At 40.3% G+C, this 18,644-nt stretch overlaps 1 protein-coding gene across 6 annotated transcripts in view; it reads right to left on the bottom strand.

The window, feature by feature from the left end:
• Nucleotides 1-3,997: 3,997 nt before the first annotated feature.
• WFS1 (wolframin ER transmembrane glycoprotein) overlaps nucleotides 3,998-18,644 on the bottom strand; it is a 44,760-nt gene continuing 30,113 nt past the window's right edge. For 5 of the 6 annotated variants that reach the window (XM_039542103.1, XM_039542104.1, XM_039542102.1 and 2 more), the window contains 5 exons: nucleotides 15,688-15,832; nucleotides 14,653-14,823; nucleotides 13,749-13,832; nucleotides 8,690-8,835; nucleotides 3,998-6,692 (listed from right to left, as the gene is read on the bottom strand). In XM_039542103.1, the coding sequence (XP_039398037.1) occupies nucleotides 4,881-6,692; nucleotides 8,690-8,835; nucleotides 13,749-13,832; nucleotides 14,653-14,823; nucleotides 15,688-15,832 (2,358 nt within the window). In that variant the 3' untranslated portion in view covers nucleotides 3,998-4,880. The remainder of the gene's footprint in view (nucleotides 6,693-8,689; nucleotides 8,836-13,748; nucleotides 13,833-14,652; nucleotides 14,824-15,687; nucleotides 15,833-18,644) is intronic. The other variant, XM_039542105.1, reaches the window with a different exon arrangement.

The following is an 18,644-nucleotide window of genomic DNA, read 5'->3' as shown; positions in this document are numbered from 1 at the left end:
TGTTTGGATTCTAAACACACCCAGCCTCCCCTCAAAAAGACAACATGGGTGGGGTAATATCTTTTATTGGACCAGCTTCGGTGGGTGAGAGTCAAGCTTCCGAGCTTAGACACGACTCTCCTCTCGGTGTAAGCTCAAAAGCTTGACTCTCACCAGCAGAAGCTGGTCCAATAAAAGATATTACTTCATCTATCTTCTCTTCCCCCTACTCTGGGACCAATACGGCTACCACCACATTGCATACCACCTGAAGCAGAAATATGGAGGAGATTAGATAGCATATTGCTAAAATCTGTCTCTGGAAGAGTGGTGGGGTTTTTTTTTTGGTTATTTTTGGGGAATATGTTCAAAGTATTTTTATAAAACAAAATTAGGTATGTCAATGTTGCTGGCAGGGGAGGGGCAATTTAGGTGGTGAAGTGGGGGGGAGGGGAAATGGGATGAGAGGGATTTGGGGCTGTAGCAAAGGAAGGGGGATAAATAGAGATGGGTGGTAGGATAGGTGAGGAAGGGAGGGATGTATGGTGAATGGCAGGGGGAGAATAAGGGCAGTGTGCCTGTTAGCCTGACATTGTCCCCTTTTATGTGCACACCAGGATCTGGGGCATCTGAGCCCCTCTCCCTACAACCATGCAAGCTGGGATCTGGGGATCTTTGATCCCCCCCACCACTCCCCATATGCATGCCAGGATTGGGGGGGGGAGGGTTACCCACCTATGGGGGCCTGACATCCTCCTTGCTGCCCTTCATGGAAGCCTGGTTCTGGAGGGAACTTAACTTTCTGAGAGGTGTCTGAGCCCCTCTTCCTATCCCCATGTTAGCTGAGATCTGGGAGCACCTGCCCCCTCCAGGTGTCTAACTCCTCCTCCCTTTCTCCATGTGTGTGCCAGGAGCTGGGGAAACCCTGCCCATGTATAGGAGTCTGCCCTAAACTCCCTCCATAACTAGGTTCTGGGGAGTTGTTACTGGAGGTGTCTGAGTGCTGCCCTCCCCATCTGTGCACCAGGGGCCCTTACCCATCCATGGGGATCTGACACCCCCCCCATAAGCCAGATTCAGGGGGAGCTTTCCTTTCTGGGGGTGTTTGAGCCCTTCTCCCTGCCTGTGTGCATGCACATCAGGAGCTGGAGGGCCCTCTGTCCATCTATGGTGGTCTGACCTCCCTTGCGAGACATGGGTGGAGTGGTGTGGGGGACTGGACCTTTCTCCCTATGCCTCCATGTGATCTGGGGGTCTTTGTCCCATCAGTGGTATCTGAGACCCTCTTTCTCTCCCCTCCCCACCGTGAACCAGGATGGTGGAAGCCCTGTATCTTTAGAGGGGAAGCTTACAACAGGCATGGTAGGAGCACCAAAAAACCCACACAGCTGACACTAGGGCAAGAAGTATCTAACAACAGGTATGCTCAACTTGTATCAGACACTCTCCAGCAATGGCAACGGGCAAAAGAAACATCCACAGACATAAATGGAGCAGTTTGCACATCTCAGAGCTATTAGTTCAGGCTGTACTTAGCACCATGGGGTATTTGCTTTCAGCTGAGAACATTTCATTAAAATGAATGGACCAATGGACACCTCTGAGTCTCTGAAGATTGAAATCCAGCCTGGGCTGAAATCTGAAACCAATCTTAAACATGGAGGAGGAGGGGAATCTGCCTCTCTCAAGGTTTATTTAGGAGACATGTAATCTGAGTACAACAGAATATTCAGAATGTGCTGAAAAAATAAATTACACATATTGGGAGGGGAGGGGGGAATAAATGGGAACGGGTGGTACGGGAAAGAAGGAATGGGGAGGGATTGGAAAATATGAAGAGTAGTGAAGGAAGCTGGAGAATGGGGGGTGGGGCAGGGCTATGAGCCCTGAATTCTCCCCTTCTGCCCATGTGCTGGGATATAGGGGAGCACTAGCCCTCTGCAGAGGTCTCAGCCCCTCTTCTTGGCAGCTGGGCGTTCTGGGATCCAGGAAGTGACTAAATCACTTGCCTAGCATCACATACCATTTTTGCCAGAATCAGGAATAGTGCCACCTCTAAATGCTAGTGCCGTGCTCTGTACATTTGTCTGTGCTCCATTAAATAGCTTTCCAGATGCATCATTAGCCCGACTTCCTTTACTCAAGCAAAACTTCCATTGAAGGGGATAGATTTGTCTGAGTAAAAACTAAGAATAGCAGGATCTTTAACATTATTCAATAGTGAGAATGCAAATTTTCTTGATTCAAAACATATGAAAAGCTAGACATTCAAATGTGTGTAGTTTAAAAACCGCAAGCACTTAACTTCAAAGTGAGAGTAAGCATAGACATTTTAAAAAAGTGCAAACATTGTTTGACCCTCCCTCTTTTGAAGAGGAATTGAAAGACCACGAACACACACACACACAGACCAATTTCAAAATCAAGGCTCATCATGCCTCATGCCAGATTTTTTCATAAAGGAACCTTGTGGTGTTTCATGGTCCCTCTGGCAGCATCCCTCCCCATCACCTTTTATTTGGTAGAAGATTCTGCTCTTAAGCCAGAGCCACAGAAGCCCTGTGCCACCAGCCCTCTTTTGTGGGTCTCCTCTAGCTCCTGTAACAGTTGCAGTGAAACTGAACTGCCAGGGCTTTGCCTGTTGGCCACTGGCCCCTAACAGAACGCATGGAAATTAGGATCAGGGACAACCACCATGATTTTAAAAAACAAGCAAACCTGCCACAGTCAAGGTAAAGTCTCACATGATCTCAGAATCCTGGCTTCCAAACTCATGAGGTTTCCCTATTCAAAATGGCCAAAAGGGAGCTAATGCAAGCCTCCCAGCCGAGACAGCTACCATTCACTTTGGACTTTGCATGTGGAAGTGAGATTACCCAGTGAAGATGGCTACCACCTCTCACTCCAGTTTTTGCTCTAGCCCAACATCTGTAAGGAGACAGGTTGAAGCAGGACATAGCCTGAAAGGGAGTAGGAGGAGATTGGTGGAGGGTTTTGGAGAATATGGGATGTCAGAAAGGAAATATATAAGGGGTGGTTTGGAGAAAGGGAGATCACGGGGGAGCACAAAGGGAAAATGTAAGTAGGGTAGGAGTCTGAGTATGCTAAAGAGGAAGCTAGAGAGGGGAAGGAGACAGGACAGCGATAAGGGCAGGGGAGAGGGCATGCAGAGGGATAGAATGGCAGCTCCTCTGCTCCACAGGTTAGGAGAGGATAAAAGGACATCAGCAAAGAGGCCTGCATTTTTGCATGTGAATTTTCAGTTGAACTTTGCCTCACATGCACTTTGAGGCAGATGGCTTCCCACAGCTCAAAATAACAAATGCAACAACTCGCCCCCACCCCCTCCAAGTATTTTCCAGTCTCGTGACATTTTAAGACAATGATTTTGGATGACCTCACTCATGGATTTTTGAATATGTGGGAACTACAGTAACCACACCAAAGAACAGAACTGTGGGGGTGGGGAGAGAGAAGGGGGGCCAACTATACCAAAACAATGGCTGTGTGTTTTTTTGTTGTGATATTAATTTTACTAAATTATAGATCATTAGTTCCATTATTATTTGTACAGCCTCAGCAATATGATAGGGGCTTTAAATACAGGTATGAAAACAGTGTTTGCCTTGAACAACTTGGAGTCTAGATAGGTAGTGCTCTGAAGAGAAAAACTGGGCTTAACAGACCTTGCAAGAAGATGTTTAAAAGAAGGGAAGGATAGAGGAATGAAAGACTGGGTCAAGAGGAGGGTTTTCTGACAGTCAAATACTGCATCTTGATCATCACGACTGTACAAATTGGAATAAAGTGGAGAAAAAAGGAAAGTATATGTACAGATCATGTAGCTACAAGAAGTTTGCAGCTCGCAATATTCTGATTTTACTGCTGTATCTTGAAATAAGAATAATAATTTCTAGCATGCCAAAACTGGAATTGTGTTTTAAACCAAATACTAAAATGTAATATGGTTTATAATTTAAAGCTGTTACCATTGGATTGGAAGTAACTACTCACAATGTCAAAGCATAAACAATGAGTGTAGAATCCCATTTTAATTCAAGTTTATATTTACATATGTTTGCACAATACATATTATTAACCAGACATTTTATTTCATCTCCATTGTAGATTTTTTATACAGAGCTTTTCAATTGATTTGGCTTGCCTATTACTAGTACCGCCACAATACCAGTCTTACTGACTTGTGCCTATCATTCACATGCTATCATGGATTATAAAACTGTAGCTATCATAACCAGTTACAGTGAATAGCATGTTCATTTTAAGAAGAATACTTAATAAAAGTGAAATGGAAACTAGAGCTCTTGTTGCAACCTTGCTGGTGTGTGAAGTAGTGTCCACCACCAAAAGATCCATTCAAATAAAATCTAATAAATAGCAAAGAAGTTCAGTTCAATACACCCCAATCACATGGCACCAGATTCAATCTAGTTGTACAATTAATACTTCTCTAGAAACCACTGAATAAATACAAGAAACATTACATCTTAGGTTGCCTACAAGATATCCATTCTACATGTGAAAGTACATAAGGGCAATGCCGTGAATATTTCACGAGTAAAGTGCTTTTAATGTCAAGCAGATGAATATACCCTAGCACTGTACCACAGAAAAAGAGTTCATTTTGGATAAAAAACAGTTCATGCATCTACTCTGCAGCAATTCTGTGCATTAATTTATAGTAATACTTAAATAGAATTTATAACCTCAATCCTACGGGATACAAGGACTGGGTACAGTGTTTACACCTACAAAACTCAACCAATACTCTGGAATAGCATACATTTTGAACATTGCTACAGCAGGTTTTGTTAAGAAGCCAACCTTTGGTAGTGTTAATGCAGTATACATTGAAGATACCATTGAACCAGTATATGAGCTCAATATGCAACTGACAGGAATGGAGAAAAGAAAAAATCAAAAGCAAATTTAATGGCTTTTTGCACTGTGCTTCTCCAGTCATGCTCTATTTTCACATGCCTTCCTGCGGGTGTAAGTTTAGACATGCAATTTAAGCAAGTGATTGCTTTCAGTTCAAAGACAGGCCACTTGCTGCCAAGACGACCCTCCAGAATTGTGCTGAATTCAATTATACTTCCTTGCCTCAAGTTCAACAACACTTTCTTAAACTCGTTGCTTGCCTTCAGCACAATATCTTTGGTTATATCCTCCTCCTCTACAGCTTTAGTTCCATTTTTGCCATTGAAAGGCATGCCCACAGTTAATTCGAATTTGTATCGATCAAACTTTTTCATGTGACAGTCATGCTTTGTCAGATACTTGAGACGACACAGCTCCTCCTCCTCCATGGTAACATTTTTTGGGTCACACACAGGGTAGGTTTCACCATACAAACATCTAATCCAATCACCAATAAAAAGCGGAAGCATGTTTATTGCAGATTCTGCACTATTGTCAATTTCTGTAACCCTGACATATTTGAACCGCCCAGTCCATGTAACTCTGTGTCCTTCCAGATGACTACATATAATTTGGGTGCGTGCCATGTTAGTCTCCTTCCATGACCGGGGTCCACAGGCGAAGCCATACTGATTCCATGTCAAGGTAGAGTTGTAGACTTTCATTCCCTCTGATCGGTACACATAGAACCAACAGAACAACACTACAGCTGTAATCCACACCAAAATGAGTTTCACAATAGAACTCCTGGTTAGGGATTTTATCATTTCAACCATGGAGAAATTAGTTTTTGTCCACCATCGTAAAAACAAAGGAATACCACACAACACAAGAGTCACCACAATTTTCATGAGCTCCAAAGATATGAACCACTTTATGAAATGCACAAGACACATGAGTGCAATGCCTACAATTAGAACTGGGAGAGCAAAGAGAAACAGAAAATAGCCAACTGATGCACGAATGAGACCAATGCAGGAGGACTCTTGCAGAATAACCACTGAGAGTTCACACCACATGAAACACACCAGGTAGGGAACCAGGTAACAGTAGGTGCCTTTAAAATTCCGCAGTTGTGCCATTCTAAAGAAGAGATAGAACAAGTACAGGAACAGAAGACAAGGGATGCTCACATTTAGTATGAAGAAGTGGCCTATCGGAAGAGTAAAGAAGGTTTTACCTAAGAATTTCAAATAGCCCAAATTTATAGGTAGTATCTGCAATAGGGAGAGGGAGCCAGCAGCCACCTCAGTCATTAAAGCTCTTCGCGTGTAGGGTTCTGCACAAGTGCTTAAACTCATATAACTTGTCACTGTGAAGAAAACAGAGATGGTAGCCAACTCTGAGCATGGTATGAAGTCTTTGCTTGTTATAGGGAAAGAAAAAATGACAAAGAAAACTGAGAGCAAAAAGTAAACGTATGGCTCTAAATGATTCCACCCAAAGTTCACTTCTGCTTGCTCAACATCTAGATTTGGCTCGAAACGAAGCAGTAAGTCAGTCAGGGTGCGGAAGTTTTCCCAGGCCTTACTGTCTTGAAAGACTTTCAGTGTGCAAATCACCATGGAAATGAAGGACAGATAGAAGATGACTAATGGGATAAAGAAGGCAAAAAAATCGATTGTCAGATTACTGATGATGAAGAAGAAGATGAGGGCATTGATGTGGTGTGTTGGAATAATAGTAGACAGCCAATGCATTCCTGCCTTAGATGCAATATCTATAAGGTACTCTTTAATTTCCATAATAGCATGAAGTGGATATTTTACAACCTGAAAAGAAAGAAAAACAGTTTATTTAACAACATTTTTGTACATGTACAGTATGTATATTCATGTTAAAGCAGTAGCAGTAAGTCAAGCCTAGCTTGGATGAAATACTTCTGTTTCAAGAGGTGTTGCACAACAAAATGGGGTTTTCTCCATGACCATTTTTTGATATTAACTTCATCAGATGAGGCACAGATTGTTACCTCTCCATTTTGATATCTAAAAAGTTTTCAGAAAGGAAGACAAATCTCATAATCGATATGTCACATCATTTTTTATTAAAAGGCTTCCTAATCTAGCATTCTGTTCAACTAGGTTCCTACTGAAGTGCCCATTGGTATTATAAAGATGAACTGCAGCGCTGCAATTCTGTACCATCTTGTGCCATTCCTTCAGCTGTAACTGTCAGCTTCTCCAGTGATTCCGTCACACACTGCATTGCTATACCCATTTACACTAAGCGATTGTCCACACGGCAGGTTACTATAAGGCAAGCCAGCGTGTGACTCTGCGGCACGCTGGCTTGCCGCACAGTAGTGTCCCATTTGTACAGTGCTACAGCCCAGTGAAAGCATGCTAAGCTGTATGCTAAGCCACATTCCAGAACTTTCACAGTGCTATAGCAGTGTTCTCACAGGACATTAAGCTGGTGCTTGCCACACAGTAGATTCACATCCTGGCTTGCTATGCAGTAACTTGTCATGTGGACAAGCCGTAAGTCTTTACGGGTAGTTTGCATTTTTCCAAAATGTTCCTTCCCAAATATGTAAGCAAGCAGCTATCAAAAACTACTAGTCCTTTTCAACCTCTTTATTATTATAAGCAGCTAGTACTATTTCATCTCCTTCCCTATGCACAGATCTAGGATTAGTCCTTTAACCACAATCAATTATATCACAGAGCCTTTAATATTCCACTTATCTTGCAGGGGATTACCTGCCCAGCAGGGTGACTTGTCAAACAACACTGAAGTTATTGTAAGAAAAGACACTCCCTTTCTGCAGGACAGATGGAAAGGAGCATCTAGAAAGAAATTACATCTCAAGCAAATTTTGAACTAAAAATGCTGGCAAGTGTAGCTTCACAGCCCCAAAACAACACAAAAGAGTTCAGTTTCCATGGTGTGCCAAACATATGCCTTTGTATCAAATACTTCACAGGAGAGGCCAAGAAGCTTTCAACAGAGATTTATACATCATACTAACTGGGGCAGAAAGCCCAGGAAGTTAAGCGTAAGGCTATTCACTGGTGAAGTGTCCCTTCCTAAGTACATCTCCTTCAGAACATTAGGTCAGTTACCTGGAAGCACTAGAGGAGATATAGTCCTTTTTTTTTTGGTCCCTTAACATTGGACATAATGTCCAAGGAAGACAAATAAAGAACTGATTTGCTGATGGCAGCATTCTGCTCCCTACCTGCTGCCATTTTGGAATTCAGATCAATGAACGCATGTGTGTCTCAGTTCTCCTGTATAGATTTTATTTGTACTGTTTAACAGTGAAGTGTTGGCCTGCACAAACCACTGCCAGCCAGTTTCATCCTTTAATTCCCTCACAACAGAAAGTGAGCTGTCTTACACATCTAGTCCACGGTTGTGTTTTCCCATTTGTATATGCATGTTTACACACTTCATTCGTTTATTTACTGATCTCTGTAATTAATAAATGCAGATATACATCTAAATAAAAAATATGGCAAAAGAGAGGCATTGTTGTCCTCTGCAAAGTGAGTATGAAGATGTATTGTCATCTTCCAAGAACAATTTTTATGTTTTCAAAACATCTTCCTTCTAAATTTATGCCATATGTACAAAAACATCACACAGTGTATGTGTATATATGCAATTCTACACTCACACAAGTTCTATAAATGATGCTTTTGGGTGACTAGATAGAAGTTTTGAAGGTAGATCATTTGAAGATAGTTAATTTATTTACAGCCAAAATAGCCTCAGAGTCCTTCAATACATATCACACAATAGGTGCTTATCTAGTTTTCACCTTTAGTCGCAGTGGTAGTTCCTCAGGACTCTTTCCAGCCAATTCATCATCATCATCCTCCTGCACAAACAGGTTAGTTGGGATGATTCCCTTTGCATACTTCTTGGTTATTTCAACAAAATCATCCAAAGCGATATAGTTCTTAGCTGAAAATTATAATGAAGATAACAAAAGAGAGCTCAAAAATTACAGTACTAGCATCCCTTTAATTACAAGGCATAGACCAGCCTTTCTAGGACTGATGTGGAAATTATTTACCAACAAACTTCGTGCTTATGTTATGGAGAAATTGAACTCTTGTTAACAGGTGTTTATTTTATGACCTGTTCAGAGATAGCAAATTAATTTTGGTAGCAATAAGTGGTCACAATACATCTTATAAGTGCAGTGGCCATATTTAGAGCAGTATATATTACTATAATACACAAATTATAAGAAAGAAGAAATAAAGTGAACCAACATGTTCATCTGAGACCAGTATGAAATACATTGTATTGCATTTGGTTAGATTGCATGAATTTCATATTTTGTGTCCAAGTTTCATCAGGATTAAAGCTGCAGTGCAGATATTTTCACCTGTCAAAGATATTTGTATGCTTATTCTAGTGCCCTGCAATTTTATCTGAAACATAACTATGGCTTTCCCCTCCCTTTATAACATTTTGGGGTAAAAATAATTAAATTTTCAGTAGCTCTGCCGTGTTAAAAAAAGACACAAAGAGCCACAGGAAAAGAACTCCTCAATGTTTAACTGAAAGTCTGCACTGAGTCAGAAGTCAGTTCTCTGGTGAATACATTGCATATATTCCTTTTATATCTAGGAAATCTCATTAACTCAGTAAAATGAGCAATGCCTCATAATTCACACACACAAGACCCCATATCATCTCCCTCTATCTAATAGTTTTGATATGATGTGAGGCTGGATACTATATACTTTTTTCCAAACATACTGAAGTATATTTATCAGCATGCTATGAAGCATCATTAGAAGTGATCTAAACTGAATGGCCAACAAATTGAACATTACTCATTTACATAATGTAGTAGCGTGATTTTCTCATCTTGTCTGTTTGCCTATTTACTAATTCTCCAAATACAGAAGCGCACACATTAATTATTTAAATACACTACAAATACCACTACTTAAATTTAGGCATGCTGGGGACAAAGTGCCACAAGACTGCTGCTGTATACAATAGCAGGGGGAAGGACGACTTTGGCTAAGGACCCCAAAAAACAAATCCCTTACTACTCTGCCAAGAAGTGTCCACCCAAAGTACACCAGACACTCATACAAAGTAATACATTTCATATTTTTAACTCAGGAATTTGCTATGAAGTTATGCTCCTTACAACTTCCTGAAGTCTTGCTGCAGCGGAGCTCAAAGAGTGGGGGCATTTCACAGGTTGCCACTTAGCTCCTTCTATACCAAGAGGGCAAGGAGACTCCCCTCCAGCCCTATGAATAGAATGGAGGTTGGAGGGCCTCGATTAACCCCTGTGAACCTCCAGAGGAGTACTGGGATACAAGATCATGTACACAATTGTCTCAATCGCCTCCTACAGCCTGTCCCAGTCAGTGTAGATTAGCCAGTTTCCATGGTAAACAAGTTTGATGTCAATTATAAGGAAGAATTAATGCCAACTTTCCCCACACACAGAAGCACCTGATATTGCTTCAAATATGAAAGACTTTTGAATGACAAAAACCTACAACAAGCCTCCCACACAGTAAGTTTAGAGAGTCAGCTGACAAAAGATATCAAGGCTCGTCTACTTAATTCTTATCTGAGTACAAGTTGCATATAGGAAATTGAAACAATCGACTAGGAGTTTAAAAGTATAGGATTTAATGTATTTGATTTGTGGTCTTACTGTAATTTTAAAACGTTTTTACATAAAATGCTACATTTTTATAGCAAACTAGCAGCATTCTAGGCATTCTTGGTATAAAGCAAAAGGTACAGGAATGTAACAAAAAAAGCAGCACTGTATACCTTAATCTTCAGTCTCACAAGGATATATGTTGATTTGTTTGCATATTTAAAGTGTATATTTTAAAGTAATCTTGCACCACCTTACGGAATAGACAGCTTGTCCTGTCATGACATACATGAAGACATTTATAAAACAGTTTCTTCTCAGCTGCAGAATGAGAAACAGGAAGGACAATGGAAAAAATTGCCTAGGGAAGTCATGCAATCTCCTTCACTGGAAGTTTTCAAAAAGAGGAGAGGGTTGGAATAGAGCAAAATTATTTGACAGCACTTCTGGGATACACTGATAGGCAGAGTTCTTAGTTTATCATGCATGGCTGACATATTAAATCAAATGTAATGACATTTTCATTCTCAGGCATTGTCCACAGTCAGACAATGTCACCTGTAATTGCCTCTATGTGCTTCTACTGAGTTCACACCATCTCAAATCTTTGCAAACAGGCTTAAATCAGGCTTCCAAGTGTTGACAATGCATTAAATCAGAAGAAAACTTGCCTCAGACAAAATGCACAGCGTGAAACTGATTGGGTCAGGGAAGTGAATATTAGCTAGTAATAGCGGCTTCTACTCATGCACGGACAGCCAACTCCATCTCTGGAGAGGAGAGAACAGCCTACCTCCTGCTTTAAGTGTTTGATGAAAACTTTTCATTTCAAATGCCATTAGTAACTTGACACCCAAGTCTCTCAATTGATATTAAAAGCATATGTTGTAGGTTCCACTTTATTATTCAGATTTTTCTTCAGTTTGATTATGACAAATTCCCTGCCTCCCCCATTTGCAGTAAAAAAAAGAAATGTGCACATCAATTTCTGCCTACACTTACATGTAGGTTATTTCATCTGCCATTTAAGCTTTCAGAAAATTACTGACCCCCCTCCCCCCCACAACACTATGAGCTGCTGAAGGATTCAGAACAAAGTGGCTTGTTTTGCATTTATTTGCTATCAGAATGAAGGAGAAGCACTGATTCAGAAGATCAGCAGCTAAGGGATGGAATGTGCAGTAGCATCATCCAATATGTTCCAAAGCAGAAGATTCTCCAGTGAACTCAGACCACAGCACGCTTTCCAATGGAGAGAGAGAAAAAAAGAAATGTGGCAAACTTGGCCCTAAACATTTTTTCAAGAAATGGAAATTGGGTCACACTAAGCTCTATGTGGCTCAAGTCCATATGAAAAGTCTGTCAAGACTGGGAATAAAATTCAGGCCTGACTCCCATCTCTATCCAGAGTACTGTCCTTTCCTCTCTCTTACATGCACTATACTATAGCACTTTTCATAAATATGACAAGTTAATGTAAAACCACCAAAAAGCCCCAGTTCATCTTGAGAATGTTACTTTAAGTGCAGAGTCTCACATACATCTGATGAGCCACAAGCTACTTGGAAGGAGAGGACTACAGTGACACTGATTGAATCTCAACCTGAAGTTTTGGGAAGTTTTAGTAGTATATAGTACTAGTTTTTAAACTGTAGGACATTTAAAACAGCCCTAAAGAAGAGTGAGACTGACTTTATATGAATTTTTACATTTTATACATTAGTATGAAAACAGAATTAGAACTGTTCTGTATATGGCCTTAACTGAAGTTTAGTTTAACTACAATGCACTCAGTACAATATGCATTGTTTGTAACTATGTTCCTTCACCATCTTCGTTTTCAGTCTTTAAATCCTCCTATCATTTCTTCACATTTTCCTTTTTTTAAAAAAAAATAGGTAATGTATATGAAGATTAGCAGCTGCAGAGCAATGGTTGGAATACCATGCTGGATCAAGACCAATACTCCATGCAGTCTGGCATCCTGTTTGACAGTGCCCATATCAGAAGATTCAGAGGAAGAGGTAAACCACATAATTCATAATTATGCATTAACATACCTACATATCTGGAAGGGGAATGAAGGGAGGGGATTATCTTTAACACCAAGCAATGGACTGTTGACTTGCATCCTGAAGGAGGAAGGTTGATATCCCTTATAAATGTGTTTTGTTTTAAAATCCTAGCTAGTGTAATTTTTATTTCCCATCTGAAATTTTTCATCCTTTTTTCAATCCTATGACACCCCTTCCTCGATAATCTTGTGGTGGCAAGTATCACAGCTTAATGCTTTGTGGGGATAAATGGATGAGAGTGAGGAGGGTATTTCTTTTCATCAGTTTTAAATTTGCTGCCTTTTCATAGAGTCAGATATCTTTGTTCCTGTACTGCAAGAAAGGCTAAACAGAGCACCTCTCTCTACATCCATCATTTTTATCTACCTTCCTATCTCATCTACTAAGCAAGTAGTAGTCCTGATTTTGAGAACTAGTTAGGAGTCGGGTCCTTCCCTCTTCCTTCCCAACAATCTGGAATCTTCATGCCCTGATCAGAAATTTAAAACCTGTTAGTTTTCTTGTACAGGTGTCATAAGAGCTGAGCCAGAACTTTTTAACCCATAGAAGATACAGCTTCCTTCTAGTGGTATCATTTTTACCAGTTAAAAAGTGCATGAGGCTCTCCCTCCTCAGCAAGAGCCAAGACAGTAATACTTTTGATGTGTCTTCAGTAACTGCTCCTTTCTTTTCAGAAATGAATTGCACTGTGATCTTTCTCGGCTGGGCAGGGCTGGATGACATGCCCTTCAGATGCCAGGAAAAATGTATCTATCTTGGTCATAAGAAGAGATGTTTCTTCCTTAAATTTAAGCCTGGAGTCCAACAGCTTGAATCTGGGTCTCTTGAGTGATAGGTGAAGACAGCTAATCACAAGGACAGCTTTTTTGGGACTGGTGTGGTACGGAAGGTCTGTTTAAATCAAGTATTTATGTAGGAGACAAAGAGAGAAATCCTCAGTGAGGAGGTGTGGTTTAACAGTTACAGCAAGGTAACAGGACAAAGAGCTGTGTACATTAGATGCTAAGCTTAAATGCTGTGTAATCAGAAGCTAAAAACGCATTAGGTTAACATACTGTAGTTGAGAAAAAAACTTACAGCTGGTGCAAAATTATTTAGCAAAACAAAGCAAAATGAAATCATGGTCATTACATTTCAAACGGGATGTGCGCACTTACATTCACTGCTTACTAATCGTTCCAGCATTCTTCTTTGCTTCTGTACAGACTTTGGAACTGGGCCAGGTTGTTTTTCACCATCTGCTAGATAACAGAAGTTCACAAAGTAGTCATTAAGCGAACAAACGCCAACAAATGTCATTAGCTAAAGCAGCAAAAATAGAGAGGACAGTAGCACCTCAAACCAATGAGATAAAGGTTTACTCAAGGGCATATGCTACCAGGTCCTACTGTGGCAGAAATCCTCTAAGAAGGCTCTACTTAGGGACAAGCAAAGCTGCCTCCAGAGCAGCTGTGATCCTTAGGGTCCACCACCTGTTTGCAACAACATGACACTGAGCGAGAATCTGCTGAATTCCTTGAAAGAACTGTATAGATTGAGTGGCAACACAAAAACAGAACTCATTTCATCATGTACTTTTTTGAAAGTGGAGAAAGTGGCCATAACAGTACATTTTTATTTCAGCTACAGCGTTAAAAAGAGGAATAGTGTTTAGATTATTAGTATATGCTTAATTTGTGATGCATTTTTAAGTTAGTAACTTCAAATATCTGGCAAGATACTCACAGTGCTTTGTTACTGATAAAATCAAAGTAAATAAGAGTGTTTTTCAAAAACACTGAGTTGATTAAAAGGTTAGTCATTTCTAATCTTTAGTGGTTCTCATTGGTACTTAAGTGAGCCACCATGCATAAGCAAAACTCCTGACAGCATATGAATCAGCTTTAATGAGTTAGAGTGAGCAGCTGATAAAGGTCATTATCACAACTATTTTTCCATGAATGGGTTACACACTTATTTATTTTATTTTGTATATGGTCATTTAGGTTTTAAGTTGTGTTCTGCTTTTAATTTTGTGTTTTAGATAGGATCTGTTTCTTTTCTGGGGTACTGGATATCTACCTTCATTGTCAACTTGCCCAACATTCTCCAGCAGTTCAGAAACTGCTAACTGCTTCTTCTTCTTCGGATTTAATTTCCAATACATAACTAAGGCAGCTTTTCTCACAGCTCTCTCCAGATCAGTCTCAGATGATAATTTCTTCACTTCTTGCTCATTCTCAGAAGTGATGCCTCAAGAAAAGAAAGTGTATTAGATATTATCATCCCACATCTCGGAAACAAGTGATAGACATGCTCACAATTTGTTCTTTTTTTCCACTTTAGTTCTAAGTTTTTGGACAAGCTGATTCACACGTCATCTTCTCAAGTTAACTAAATTTTTCCTACATTGTTCTGTGTCCAGGGCTTCCCAACAAAAAATATACACATCTTAAAATGTACCGTGCACTTTACGGATTGCATAAGATGTATTCCCTGCCACAAAGAGTCTGTAATCTTGCCTGGAGACAAGACATAAGGACAACAGTTCAGGTAAAAGATGGCATGGATAGAGCACTGGTGATGAGAACAAGGTAGGAAGTATTATGTAAAGAAGTGGGTTTCAAGAAGAGATCAGATACTTGGCAGACATGAGGAAGACTATTCCAAGCGTAGGAAGTGGGATGAAGGAAGGCGTGAATCTTGAAATGGGAGAATATGGTACAGGGAACCAATTAGGCGAGAGGATTGAGAAGAATAAAGGGAGAATGAAAGGGACAGGAGAAGAGAACAACAGCAGATATGTAGGCGGGGTGTGAAATTAACCTTAAAGACAAAGATGAAGAGTTTCAATGAGATCTGGTAAGAAATAAGAATCTAATGAAGGAATTCAAGTACATGATTGACACTAATACTTCTATATGCAAAATCATATGTCATTCTTTTAATTAACTACTCTAACATTCTATCAGCAGCTGTTCACATAATTTTGCTCCAAATATACCCGGATTTTAAAGTATATTTTAACCTGTCTCTCCAATATTTTAATGGGATGATTATTTGTAGCTAAAGTACAAACTAAAAATACAAGAGTTAAAGCTCCTAAAGAACCCATACCTCTTCTGTCTGCTAAGCATCTCCGCAACAGTTTGACAGCTTCCCTTCGACCTTGCTTAGCAGCAAGAATCAGCCAGTCAACAGCACTACAGTTGTTGAGCTCTTCATCCTGTTCTTCTGCCAATTTCAGGTAGTGTTTTCCCATCTAGAAAAAATGGCGAGCAAACAGAATTCCTTAATTAGTTCAATAGCTATTTACATATCTTCTGTTCTCTTTATCTCAGCTAGTGAAGGCTGTATCTGTGAAGGAGGAGGTCAAATAGGCTGAATCAACACTAAGGGGCACAGTTGTAAGCTGTCCTCGGCAAACTGGCAAGAGATCAGGGATCAACTTCCAAAACAAGATGCAAGCAGAAGCCATGATTGATTTCTGGCACATTTGATGAAGTCAACAAATGAGTTAACATTAGGTAGTATACGGCTAAATGCAACAGTGAAGGCTGCTAATGCTAGACAGAAAGAGCAGATGCTAAGCTAATTCATTTTTATACAATACTGCTAGATCAACTTTAAAAATGGAAAATGAAGTGCCATAGCAAGGTATCAGTGATGGACAGGAATTTAGATGAAGTAATCTCTGTAGAGGGCCTTGATATCGTTGTTCTCAACCTTTTTGGAGTCAGGACACATTTGAAAATATTTATGGCCTGTCATGACCCAGTACATAATTTGAGGGTAAAGGCCCTGGAGTGGTTTCGGTCATGTCCTGCCCTGCACTCACCTAACAGTAGCAGCTCCTGTGCTATGGAGCTGGCTGGGCTTGGCTCTCCAGTCCGGGCATTGGAACCTCCAGGGTTGCACCGCAGGTCCGCCCCCCTGACTGGACCAACTTTGTATGAGTGGAGTTGTGACCTGGCTCATGGGGTTGCAGTGCAACTCACTCAAATTTGGCCTACCCTCCATCATGACGGTTGAGTGCGGGGGAGATCATCATGGCGATGGTTACACATGAAAGGAAAATAAATGCAACCCCCTAGAGTATACCATTATGAATCCCAAAATACTGAATCTATGCTGTAGAACTGAATTGCTAGTTATTCTTCTGAATGATTCTGCAGTGCTAAACGTCCCCACCTTACAAAAACCCTGGCCTTCTCTTGGAAGGTTAGCAGGTCTGACTTGGTCCCCAATTCTCAGGTTGGGGACAGACACAGGTGGACTCTTACACTACCAATCCACACAGATCCAGGTGCAGGATCAGGGACTTTGTGATTAAATGTACACTACATAAAATTGAAGCTACCAGAAAAGATGCAAATAGGCAAGAGAAACTCAGACCAAGTAAACCAAACTGACAGTGTAAATCACTACCATGGAATACCTCAACCCAATGAAGTGGAAAAGCACACTGATGCGGTAGCAGATGAGAGAAGAGAGTAAATGGCAGAAAGTCAAGCATGTAGCTTAGGTACAAGTACCATACTGGCAGTTTGTCATCACTGTAGAAAGTGTTAGCCAGATTTATAGGGAAGTTATTGTGTCAATAAAACCTGTCCCAAGAACAGCTATTCCTACAGTGTGTTTATATTTAAAGATACTAATTCCAAGAGTTTGTGATTTTTTTTTAATTAATAGAAAAACCAGAGCAACCTGTATTTAGCCTTTCCATGAAACTGCACTGAAAGAGGCTATATGCTAGACTGTGATCTGCCCTCTCTGAATGAATATTGTGCAACCATGGCTTTAAAATGAGATTAGTGATAAAACTTTTGCACAAATGTTCTCATTTTAAAGTTACCAAAATTTAAAATGGCTAGAAGCCTTTTGACTTGAGGGGATTATAGAATATCCATTCCTGATCATTCCAATTTATCAGGTAGTTTTAATGTTAACTTGAGGATGTTCTTTGTTTAGATCATGAGGTAAAACTGGGAGGCAGAAGAGGTACTCAGAACCAAATTAACAGAGTACATCTTCAGGTTACTCCTCTAAGATGAGCACTCACTCCCTCATACCGCTGTGCTCTGCTAACTGAAATAGAGTGGTCACAACCAGTCAATAGTACAGAGACCCTGTACAGTAACGGTCACATCACTGCCTCTGCTCCATTATGCAGCTCTGACTGTGGGTATCTCATCTGCATAATTACTATACCGTTATTTTTCCATAAAAGTACTGTACGCAAATCCCTGTAACAGAGTCTGAGACACACAGAGCGCAAAGTTATTTCAGTATAACCTTACAGTGATTTGTCCAAGTTCCTGAATTTTGAGTGATATTTTTCTAGTCAATTTTTTAGGCTGTAAGCAAGCTACAAATACCACCACCTTGGCTTTTCACTCACTCCTGCTGAAGATGCACTCTCCCCATCCTGCCTCCCACACACAATGGACACACTCTTGGTTATCAAACTGCCAAAAGTGAATCTATTTAAATATTTTAAACAAGATTTTTTTTAAAAAAAATCTTGTTTTCCTCCTTCCTCTTGTCCCTCTCCACAGGACAGTAGGGCTCCAACTTCCTATTTTTTTGTTTTGTTTATTTTGAGACAAACACAATTAAACCTGAAAACATACTGTTATCTTCAAGACGAGAGCCTTTTTGACACATAGGCATTACAGGAGGGGCAATAAGGGTGGGGTGAACCAGGAAAGGTAGAGAGATTTTGAGTTTTTTTAAACCAATTATCTTCTCCGTGTTTTGACAGACCATTTTGCTTGTTATTGCTCAACTTCCATTTAAAAATGTTTAAAGCTGCAGTGCAACAGTAACGTCTTCCTGACGAGAATGCAAAGCCCATATTCTATGTTAATAAACTTCTAGGATGATAGCCAGTTTATTTATTAGTCCAGAATCTCATTAACCAGGACTGTGGCTTGCCTGTTATTTAAATAGGTTTTGATTTTATAGAAGAAAATAGAGAAGGATTTTCCAGCCGTAACACAGGGGTTCTGTTTACATATTTCTTACACTTCACGATTCCTTTTCCCGTTGACACAGGGTCATCCGTGCCCACG

Source organism: Mauremys reevesii, linkage group 5, assembly GCF_016161935.1.
Source record: "Mauremys reevesii isolate NIE-2019 linkage group 5, ASM1616193v1, whole genome shotgun sequence".
NCBI classification, from domain to species: Eukaryota; Metazoa; Chordata; order Testudines; family Geoemydidae; genus Mauremys; species Mauremys reevesii.
This window is presented reverse-complemented; position numbering and strand designations above follow the sequence as displayed.